The sequence below is a fragment of the Egretta garzetta genome, unplaced genomic scaffold, assembly GCF_000687185.1.
Source record: "Egretta garzetta isolate BGI_Z169 unplaced genomic scaffold, ASM68718v1 scaffold271, whole genome shotgun sequence".
NCBI lineage: Eukaryota > Metazoa > Chordata > Aves > Pelecaniformes > Ardeidae > Egretta > Egretta garzetta.
In genome coordinates, this window is record NW_009258669.1 from 4,536,269 (window position 1) to 4,548,405 (window position 12,137).

Sequence of the window (12,137 nt, forward strand, 5' to 3'; positions counted from 1 at the left end):
TAAACACAAATTGAAGGAACCAGTTGCCCAGCTCTTATAGATGCAACTTCTTAGAAACTTGTAACTTCAAATGTTGAAGTTCCATAGTTCATATACTTATTCAGGACACATGCTTAAAAATGGTGGTAGCATTTATATATATATATATATACACACACACACATATATAAATAAACGACATCAACAATTTAATAGCACTTCTGACATTAGGAGAAAAGTTTATTATGGAATAAACTGGTAAGAAATATTGTCCATTATGCAATTTGTTTCCAGTGAAATAAAGTTTTACCACTGCTGGCATCACAGAACATCTTCACATTTGATGCAAATATGAAAGATCAATTACAAAGTCACTCAGTGGCACTCTGACAAAAACAAATAGTTCAGTTATATTATGTAAAACAGATTATAACTTTAATAAGCTGCAACTGCACTGCAGCTGCAAAAACTTGAACAAAGTGTCACATTAATTATAATTTTGGAAAAACTTATAATAACACAACCTTTAGACATTACAGTTACCAGCAACATCCTACTAAAAAAAAGCTGCACATTCTTCCAACTTACAGTTTTAAACTACTACTGTAAACCTAAAGAGTTTAGAAAGTCTTGCACCCTCTTTCTAAACCAAAATATATAATATAATATTTTACATATAATATTTTATACATAGTTGTTTTCACATTGTAATTAAACAGGTAAAATTTACATTTTTATTTTGGTGACAAAGACTTAATTTCAGACCCTAGTTTGAAGCTCCTGCAGCACTGTGAACAGAAGTTGTGGAATCATGATTAGATAGAAAAGCAACAGTGGCAGCATCTGCTTCAGGAAGCACGGGTGCAAGCACATGACGACAAACTGGGCATGTTCCCGACTACAAAAAAAAAAAAAAAGAAAAAAGAAAAAAACCAGGTTATTTCCACAGTTTGCATTCAGTTCTACTGAAAAGCTAAAGGCTATTATTTATTAAGTAGTTAATGTCTTCACAACAGCACTGTCTCAAAGTTAGGCTACCTGGAGCTAAGACACATCTCTCAATCTCAGAAAAAAAGCTTTGGTTTGCTTTTATGCTGGTTACACAGCAGATACATCAGGCTCTCTGCAAGGTCCTTTTTAAAGAACTGATTTTATAGGTTGGGATTTTTTTTTGAGGCAAGGATTAAATATAAACTAGGTACAGCCCAAATCTAACAGGAATTATTTTGTCCTAGTTTTCAGCAAGAGCAGTTTACTATGACAGCAAAAAAAGACATGACATATAAAACAAACAATATCGATGTGGCAATCAACACAATCAAGATAAAAGATATTATAAACCCACCAATAACCCATGCTAGAGGAGTTCTGATCTCCCTAGTCTAAGTCAATTAACATTCCTCTTGTACCTCTTGAGGAAATGATGTGTTACACTGTAGGCTCAATGAGAACTAGCAAGTCCAGGCTTATACAGTGCGTAAAGCAGAGTGCAAGTGCAAGGAAAAAAAAAACCAAATACCATCAGTTACAGTTCTTTTAGTCTAGCCTCAATGATGCAAGCCTTTTTAAGACACTTGGAAGGAAACTGATTACAGATTATGAAAATGAAATCTAACACAACGTAGATTTATCAAAGGTAAATTTTTAAAATTAATCTACAGGCATTCCAGTATTTCTCCTGCCAACCTTAGCTGTCACCATAAATGGGCCTGACATTCTGGCAAGACAGATCAGATCCTTTGCTCCTCTCAGAGAAAACCAAGCCATCGCCTTTACTTCAAGGTACGAGTACAGTAAAGAAAGCTTTTCTCAAAACAAGTTATAATTCATCCATCTCTTCCTGCTCACTAAAAGCAGACCTTGATCTTCCTCACAAAAATACCCCCTTTGTTCAAGAAATTGCCCTTCAGGTGAGTACAGATACAAATTACTTTCCTCGCTTGCACTAGAATTTGGTTCCATAACGCATGAACTTAACAGCCAGTTATTTCTTCATATATCATCCCACATTTTCAAAGAGTTACAAACCATTCTTCCCAGAAGAATCAAACACTCAAAAAAACCCCCACAAAAGCCCCACCAATCCTGTAGTACTTACTTTCTGTAACCAAAGAGTTACACAAGGTTTGTGAAACAAATGGTGACAGGGTAGCTCTGTTATGATTTCATCTTTCACATATTCACTGCAACAGATAGTACAACACTGCTCTTGACCTACACCAATGATGAAGAAAAAGCATTATTATATTTTGTTTTACATCTGAGATGAGCTGAAGTTAAAATACATACATTATCACTAATGATTACAAAATACAGTCACACTTACTCCAGTAAAGACTAGTTTTCCAAACTGACCAAAAAGTTACATTCACTCTGATTCAAGATTCAAAAGCTCTTAGAACAGCATTACCAGTAAGTATGTTTAAATACTGCATCTTAAAGAAAGATAAATTTGTTCTTATAAACTTTGTGGAAATTGATTCATAATTATTTTTGCATACCATCATGATCATCTGTGACGATAATCTGTGGCAGACAATCTATGGTTTCTTTAGTAGCCGGTGGATGAGCCTGTTCAACATCAAATCCAAGAGATTCCAAATGTGCCAAAGCAGTCTGAAAAGGGTGAGCAGAGACCAACTTCTCTTATTCACAAATGTAACATTCCATATGAAAAGAAATAACCACGAACAGGAATCCTATTCTAATAGTATTTCTTTCTTAAATGGAAGTAATGTCTGTCAGACTAACCATTACATCATTTTTATTTTTGTAACGAGTGAGATGAAACTGAAGGTCAAAACAGTAACAGCTTGTTTTTTAAGCCTTCTTAAAGTATCAGGACACAGTCACAACTTACTCTCAACATTTGTTCATTCTATAAAGCTTCAGAAAAGGCATCAAGTCAAAAATGTAAAGCTTGCTAATACAAAACTGCCATTACATTTCACTTTCTGAAAATAAAAGCCTCATTAATGTGTTTCCTGGCTTGAACTATTGAATTACTCAGGCATAAACAAAAATATTAAGTACCTCGGCTACACCACCAATGCAAGCTTTCAGAGGAAAACAGGATCCACATAGATGTTTCTCATCTGTGTAATGACTGAAGACATAGTGCTCTGAAGTCATCTTGTTGCACCATACAAAAACTTTAAGATTCTGATGCTACAGCAGGCAGATTTGACCTTTACATCATACATTCAACCCCATAAGCCACTGAAAGGATCTCCAGTAGAAAAAAAATGCAACACAGAACTCAGATTTGTTATATTAGCTAAGAAATGTACTAGATACACCTGTTTGAACAGCAGAACAAACTGAAACTGAAGAGCCAAGAACACAGGAGTACCGAGTTCATATCCTTAATGAACTAGTCACGCTCCTCAAGTACAACTACTTACTGCTCTAATCAGCACGAAAATTATTTATTCTAATGGCCAAAAACCGCCCTTGGTAGGAAGATAACCTGAGGTTTTTATAGTGTTGTCAGGCACACTTAACTAAAAAACACCCAGAAATATACTAAAGAAACATTGGATTATACACAAACATTTTCAGTAGTCTTTCCTCTTAAACTTCAAAGAAAATTACTAGAGCTGCAGCCTGAAAACATGCCTGCACTTTTATCACAGTGGCAAGGTAGCTCAGGCAAGCATCCCACCACAGATATAAACTAGCAGGTTTACACCTACAGTCAAATGTTTGTGGCAGCAGAGACATCAGCATGAGCCAACAGAAATATTTACAGCTCTTACTGCCATGCATATTCTCCTCTAGAAATCTGCTAAGTTAAAGGAAATCCTCGGACAGTTACCCCTAGTGCAGCATGCAAGTCCACGTGCAATACAGGTACACTCCTCCAATTTAACAGTTTAAAAACATTCAGTTCTACTACAGTAGATAGCGCTGCCTTACTAACGTTAAGGTGACTTTAGTACTTGTAATGGTATTTTGCTACAGCTGCAATGGTCTGAGAATAATTTGTAGGTAAAATATGAAGCTTAAGTAGATTAAGTACTACAGCTGGAAAAATTAGTAAGATCCCAGGCAGACAGAAGGATGCCATATTACCTGTGTCTCCACCCTCTGTGCCTATATCCAGTATTAGTACTCAAACAGCAAACAATTTACAAGAGCATTGTACTGTTTTCTTTTGAAAGCTGCACAAGAGAAACATCACAGACAGAAAGCCTGACAATAACTCTGATGCTTAAAACCTCATCTTCAGAACTAAAGCAGAGCAAAGAATTGTCCATTTTACAATTTTTATAACATTGTTGTAACTTCAAAGACATGTTTATTTCCTTCCTGTTATTACTTGTGCAACTGCTTACTGCTCCATGTACCATAAACCAAATGATGGACACTGCTAAAACCAGGAGTGGTACAACCTACAGGGTTTTGAGCTCCTCACATCTGTGAATCAGCACAGGAAATATTCATAAATGCAGTCACTGATGCTGCAGACACCCAGCCTGTTGTATATTGCTAATGAAGTAAACCAAACACTCCCAGGTAAGTAATTTCTTTAAAACAAATGGAAGTAAAAAAAAAAATCATGCATACAGGTTATTACATTTTAGGATCTGAGAGTTTTATATAATATAGCTTTTATTAAAAAAAAAAATATATATTCACTTCTCCCCTTGAAAAGTCACAATTAATTGGGGCAGACCCCCCCTCACCCCCAGTTAAGATACACTTGAATTTTGGATGTGTTATCATTTCACACCCCTTTTCAAGTGTTTCATAGCTACAGTAGATTAGTTTGCTAGATAGATAAATTTTCAGAACATTTTCTGAGCTATAATAGACTTTTGTAATAAATTACATTGTTACAGATGAAAAATATCCCGTTAATGAATCTACTGTTTAAGATAAGAAAATTTGGGGAAACGTAAGGAGGTGGATTAAGTAAATCAGTAACAGGTTGAATACAGTCACAGTCATTAGACAGATTATTAATGATGTTATAATTAAACTCAACCCAATCTGTTCATTAAATAAGAATAATACTTAAAGCAAGTCAAAGCTCATTAGAGCATTCTCCATCAGAAAATCTCTGGTGCAAAAATACTTATTACCAGGAAGCAGATGGGTTACATTTCAATCCTGAAGCAAAAGCAGAGGTATGTTGCACCCATAAGGTAGAATGGGACTAAGTAAGATTTAAGTAATAGCTCTTGCCAGTTATGTTTTAGCGCAAACGAGTAGCATGCTAGAAAGCTGAGTATGAATGCATAGGTATTATGTAACTGCAAGGTGGCAAACCAGCTGGGGGTACAGTTGTTCAAACAGAGAAAAAGCACACATGCAAGCAGTAAGATCTGGAAGGTGAGAACAAAAGCTGTACAACAAACAGGAAAGGTATCTGGTGAAACTGACAAATCTAATCATCCTGCAGAAAAATATCTAGCAAAACCAGAACAAGCCCTGATCTCCAAAATAAGGTGAACTATGTCAAGAAGAGATGAAATCACTCCCTTTACTCTTGGGGAGAGGGATGAGGAGCATAAAATACCAATCATGATGAAGATAGACAACTAACTACAATTCTCACTTCCCTCAAAGAGCTCTCAAGCCTGATCACCTTGACCTTGGTTACTAAGATACCCCTCACAGTGATCTCCAACTCTCGACTTGACACAGATACAATTGCAACAAACTGTGGAACAAAAATCGTCATGTTACAAACATTTTCTATACACCCTAGAAATGTAAAATCAGAAATTGCATTTTCTAGCAGACAGCAAAGACATTTTCAGCAATATCTCTTACCCAAACTTGAAAATTTAGTTCAGTTTGGTCTTTGCATCACAAAAGAAACCTTTTTAAAAAAAAAAAAAAAAAGATTTTTTTTCCCCTGTGAAAATTCTGTATGTCACACTTTGGATATCTGAGCAGGCGCTGTGACCACAGTACCAAAGATAAGGGAAAAGGCTTTGTAACACTATGAGATATTTACTATTTCAATAAAAGATTGTACATTTTAAATTTGTGGAAGACACTTCTGCATCTACAATTGTCTGACAACCAGGAAAGGTGCGTTTAAAGGCTGTTCTGAATGTCCTTCCAGGAACACAAAGTTTCTCATCTATGTTAAGCCAGTCAGGAACAGGGTCACATCATATTTTATTAAGAGATCACACTAGACTAGCCATTTGCAAGTCCTTTTCTAGAAAGCAGGAAATATTATATTCTGATCCTGTCTACATCTCACTGTGGTCATTAAAACACAGGATCTCAGCAACAATGAAACTTAATTCTGGATAGATAGACGTTACAGAGCCTTTTTGGCTTGCTTTCTCTTAACTTCCAGAAATACTTGCAACATTGCCTAAGAAAAACATTGAACACTTTTGGGTAATCCTTTATCTAATTTTTCTCAACAATTTGAGTAACTACCTTCACACTGGAAAAAGAGGTGCTCTACATACTCTGCTTGAGATTTGGAAGAAACATTCAGAATTCTTACTCAACACCTGTGTTGTCCCTTTAGTCACAATCAATATAGCCAGTCCTTTCATTACTCAGTTACCATTTTCTGCTGACTAATTCCAATTATGCCAGACTTCTATGCCCATGTAAATTGGGTTTCAGACCCCTATGTACTAATTTCAAGCACAAACAGTATTTAAGAGAATTGGCTTTCCCTCTTGTCCAACATCCACAGTGACTTGTACCACAGGTACCACAGAATAACTACCTTTGTAGTCCACCTGCTTGCCAAGCGTGTTCAATGGCACCCCATTCCTGGTGATACTAACATAATTACAGCATCTTCTCAGCCAGCCATGCACATAGCCACCTAGGATTGCTTTTACAGGTCAAGCGTAACAAGAGTGCACACGTAATTTTTCACAGAGTAACTAGGGATATGTTACAGAATAATGAGAAAGAAAAACTCAAGAGCTGTTATAGCCTCAGACTCCTCCTCAAGTGTTAACACATAGATTAAAGAAAAAAAGAAAAGGTTGGATTAGTTTCCCCTCTCTACACAGATCCTCTTGCTCTGGTGCAAAGGAGGTCAACTGCTTCTGTAGTTCTGTCTTTTTTGATGTAGTGAGAACTAGCAACTATGAAAGAGACAAGGAATTTTCTCCATACAACTTCAAAATACTTCTTTTATAGTAAGGTTATCAACAGACCCCCTACAAATTAATAAGCAGTTCTGAAGTGTGTCCAGATGAATAATAATAACAAGCTCCTACACAGCTGGAAAAGACCCTACTGTACTTGATCATGAATAATTCTGACCCCCCACGTACCTTGAGGGATGCACAAATACCTGGAAACTGTAGGACTGCCAGCTTCAGGGAGCAACCCTTCCACCCCCTTGGAAAATCCCCATGAAGTTTACTCACAGAATCATTGATTTTGCACACGTCCATGAAAAAAAAAATCTGATTGTTCCACTGACTGTCAGCTTTAGAAAGCATTTTAAAGCATCCTTGGTATTTTGTCTGCAAGCATGCTATGACATACAGTCTGCCCTGTTCACCCCTTTTAACTAAGAGCTAGTAGTCAAAACTGCCCCTTGATGCCCCTAAACTTATGTCACGCACAAAACATTCAGTTATATGCTACACATCATTTAACACTTATTTTGACAAATACCCTGCAGGGGAGATCTCTGGCAGTGCAAGAATTGTCGCATTGCATCAAAGTGAATTTCAGCTAGCTCCATATTTACTCTGGCAGTGACCAACATCATGTAACACAGAAAAGACAAAGATCATAACCATTCTTGTTCTCAGTAAGAAATGCTCTGGTTCATCAAAAGTTAGGCAGATTAAATAAGATACGGAAGATAAAAAGCTTTTTTGCTTTTGGGTGGTTTCTTGGGTTTTTTGTTTGGTTTGGGTTTTTTTGGGGCGTTTTGTTTTGTTTTTTTTTAAACACATGGAATCAAGACAGTCAAACACAGGAAAGTCATCTACTGAGGAATAAAAAATATAAGACATCCAACTGTAGTCTTGCAAAAAAAAAAAGCTGGGTCAATTCATAGGCACAGATCCAGGTATGAACTTTCCTTGATTATGCAGAGAAATTGGCAACATTCTTTAGAAGAATTTAAATACCCTATGTTTACACTGGTAGAAATCAGTATCTTTTTTCTTTTAAGAGAAATAAATACATATTCTAAAAGGACTAGTGCTGATCAATGACTTCTTGCACTACATCATTTGAAAGAACTTCCAACATTTATTTTCAGGCTTGAAGACCTGAAAGTTCAAGTTAAAACAGGAAAGTATTTTTTCCCCCAATTTTCAGATCATGCTGAAAAAGTATTCGATATAAAAACTTATGTCACAACACCACTGATATAATACCACCAAGAATATTTTAACACCTCCACAGCTTGTTGTAAGTGTTCCTCTAGCGCCATAAATGTGAGAAACTCAGGATCCACATAAGGAATGGCTTGAGCAAGTCCTAGGCCATCACCAAACTCATCAAGTAGTCTGAAAAACATGAGTTAAGAAACATAGTATTCATTTCAAAGTAAATAGTAATAACATGAGGGCTGGGTATATCAAATTACTGCTTATCAGCTGTTAACAACTATGTGCTTACACTCTCATAAGGTGGTTGTGTTGGGTTGACCTTGGTTGGCTGCCAGATACCCACCCAGCTGCTCTCTCACTCCCCCACCTCAACTGGACAGGAGCATAAGTAAGACTAAAAGCTTGTGGGTTGAGATAAAGACAGTGACATCACCCACCAATAGACACCACAGGTAAAACAGTCTCAACTTAAGGAGGAACCTTAATTTAACTGAAAGGTTGAACCAGATGATCTTTTGAGGTCACTTCCAATCTGGGCTGTTCTATGATTCTATAAATTTATTGCCAATAAAAATGGATTTGGACATTGAGAAAAACACCCGAAAACTAAAACACCTTCCCTTAGCCTTCCCTCTCCTCCTAGGCTCAACCTCACTCCTTCATTCCTGACTCCTTTATGTCCCCCTACCCCAAGCGGTGTAGAAGGACAGGGAATGGAGATTGTGGTCAGTTCATTGCAGTGCCTCTTTGCCACTGCTTCCTCCTCACGCTGTTCAGCTCCTCCAGTGCGGTGGTCCCTCTTATGGGCTGCAGGCCTTAAGAATACACCTGCTCTTGCCTGGGTCTTTCCTACAAGTTGTAGTCCTTCACTAACTGCTCCATTGTGGCCTCTCCACAGGTACAGTTCCTTCAGCAAATACCTGTGTGGTCTTCTCCAGGGGCTGCAGGAAAATCTCTCCTCCAGCACCTGGAACACCTCCTCCTCCCTTCTCTACCTTGGGTTGTTTCTCCCACATTATCCTCACTCCTCTCTATCTCTCTCTCTCTCACATTCTGCTGTGCAGATTTTTTTTTTTTTACCCTTTCTTAAATACTTTCCCAGAGGCATCACCCTGCAGAGCATCCATTGGGGTGAGCTGGAGCCAGCTGCGTCCCACACAGGGCAGCCCCAGCCTCCCCTCACAGAGGCTGCCCTGCAGCTCCCCCTGCCAGCACCTGCTCCCAGTACAGAGGTACACTCAAGACAATATAGACTTCAGAAGAACATGATGGGAGCTTTTACTGTTGATATTCCAGAGTAAAAGGGCATACAGCTCACCTAATGAATTTCCTATGTATGCTTGTAAGCTCATTTTACAACCAGCATTCAGATTTTGATTACATCATATGATGTAACTTGGCAGCTGCTGCAAGTTCTGTTTTCAAAATTCAGAGATCAAATCTTGAAACCAGCACAAGCAAAGTCATGTACAGAACTGCGTATGCTCAGACAAAATTTAACAGACTATTAAAGAAGCATCTTCCTTCATATTTTGAGTCATTCAGAAGCTTACCAAGGCTAACCTCCAACACTTAAAACCAGGTTTTGTCCATATCCTACAGTTCTTTGCTAGCTTACTATCTGGTATTGTAAGAACACGTGCTTCCTTCTAGCTCAAAGTCTCATGAGTTAGTCCCTTGTTGTGCTTTTTCAGAGCATAACTTCACAAGGAGAAAATACCCATGGGTTTGGTATGTCTACACTGTAGTTTATATAGTATTTTTAAAAAACAGAAGAGAGAAAGTGTTAAGTCTCTCACTGGGAAGCATTCTGCCTAGCTCACTCTCACTTTAAAAGAAATGCATTGTACTATTCTAGCATTAGGGTGTGCAAGTGGCTTTGCTCACAATTCTTCTTGCAGAATTTTCGTAATACATATATCGCAACATTCTTCAGTAATCTAATGACAGAAAATTGAATGAAGCATTCAAAATTATGACAATATTAGGTAAGCACATGGCATTTCAAGAAGAAATAAATAGGCTTGTAACATATAACTTGCACCAGTTGCAAAAAGAGGAAAAGACCAATTATGAAACTGCACTGACTTTAATGCTGATTACATTCACATTGCATTATTTTTGTTATACTTCCACTATACTTACCATCTTGAAAATTAATTGAAAAGGTACACCCATCCCATGAATACTTTGTGCACCAGGATTTTTTCATATCACAGGCTGAATTAGCAAATCTACATCCTTTTTTCTCTTGTTAGAAAAAACATAGCATGTGAAGTGCCTTGAGCCTTAAAACTCATATTATCAGCCTTTGAAGCAAGTGCATACTGATAGCCATGTGTATTTTTGACATCTCATAAAAAGCCAAACAATAACTACAAAATCCCTTACATTAATGGAGAAAACTCTCAAAGTCATACCTCCACTCCACATCCAGGTCTTCACTCACACTGGAGTCATCCTCAAGGTTGTTATTTCCATCCAACAGGAAGAATCCAGGATGCACAAAGTCACTAACTGGATCATTTTCCTCATCACTGCTACTTTCTACTCGTTCCCGGTACTGTAACCAACGAATCTCTCCCTCCTCCAATAATGTCTGTTCCCTTCAAATAAATAAATGAAAAGCTAAAAATCTAGGAAAATTTACAAACACACACACACAAGGAACACGCATTGGAAGGGCTGCAGCTGCATGTTTCCCAGACTGCAGTCCCAGATTAGGAATTCAGTATTTGCTCTAAAAAACAATAAGGCTCAGAATCTAGTAACACCCATGATTCTGTGCAAAATTATTGTCTAATGCTCAAGGCTAGCAGTATAGTAAGTAGCTTCCTTTGCATTTTCCCTAGCACAGGCAGTATTCTTGCCATGGCTAGTAAATTTGGTACTAAAGATCTTATTCATCTACAAGATCCTAAACCCACTAAAAAGAACAGCTTTCTTGACACCCTGGAATTGCCTTCATGGGGAAACTTGGCCTGCATTCAAGGAGATATTATTTGCAAGAGATGCTATTTGCATAAGGAGAAAAAACTCTTCTCATTCCTCAATTTTCTAGAGGAGCACAAGTCACCTAGATGGTTAAAGCCACAGGGGTGCAAGCCCCACTTTCCTTATCAAAGGGCAAATAAACAGGAATCATGTTAGAAATGGGTACATTTGCAGGCTGTTCACAAAAATCCTAAGAATACACAGCTCCATTGTTGTTGTTCTGAAACAGATGAGTTTTCATAATATTTTCATAAAGCCGCACTAATTCTCCAAACCTCAAGAGACAGCAATACTGAAAAAGCAGTAACAGAGATACGAGCCGTTTGGTAACAGGTACTGTCTACCTAAGAGTGGAAGAAGCTGAAAGAACATTTAGGGCATGGCTTGATGCTTTATAAAGACCCAAAATAAGAATATAAGGTCAATATTAGATGTTTAGATTAAAAAACCCAAAAAACCCAAACACTTTCCTTGGCTATTTATAGCTACGAATTTTGCCTTGCAACAAAGGCAGATAAATTTTATAAAGTAAAGTACTGAATGACTGGAAAAATAATCAAGTTCTTCACAAACAAGGAGTTCAAGTTTACCTTAATCACTGATAGGGCTGCAGAAACAAAGAGCAACAGTGGAGTATGAGAAGCAATAAAGCAAAGAGATAAACAACTGCTTTGCAAGGAGTACTAAGCAGTACCAGAAAGGGTGTATGTAACAGAGGTCTTAACAATTAACTTGCCTAATCTGGCTTTTTAAAGTTGGTACATCCAGCCTATTATCCTTATTAACACTACATGTCAATGCCCTCTCATTATTTCTGTATTTTTCATAAAATAGCTTCCATGGCATGCCATTTTTCCCCAATTTGCAACAAAC

The 12,137-nt window shown here is 37.5% G+C and overlaps 1 protein-coding gene across 3 annotated transcripts in view; it reads right to left on the reverse strand.

The window, feature by feature from the left end:
• Window positions 1–255: 255 nt before the first annotated feature.
• The window catches only part of PJA2 (praja ring finger ubiquitin ligase 2), a 34,994-nt gene continuing 23,112 nt past the window's right edge, over window positions 256–12,137 (reverse strand). For 2 of the 3 annotated variants that reach the window (XM_035888478.1, XM_009648675.2), the window contains exons 5-9: window positions 10,691–10,876; window positions 8,336–8,447; window positions 2,481–2,595; window positions 2,078–2,193; window positions 256–877 (exon numbers count right to left, since the gene is read on the reverse strand). In XM_035888478.1, the coding sequence (XP_035744371.1) occupies window positions 746–877; window positions 2,078–2,193; window positions 2,481–2,595; window positions 8,336–8,447; window positions 10,691–10,876 (661 nt within the window). In that variant the 3' untranslated portion in view covers window positions 256–745. Of the gene's footprint in view, window positions 878–2,077; window positions 2,194–2,480; window positions 2,596–3,012; window positions 8,448–10,690; window positions 10,877–12,137 lie in introns of those variants that run through there. The other variant, XR_004841150.1, reaches the window with a different exon arrangement.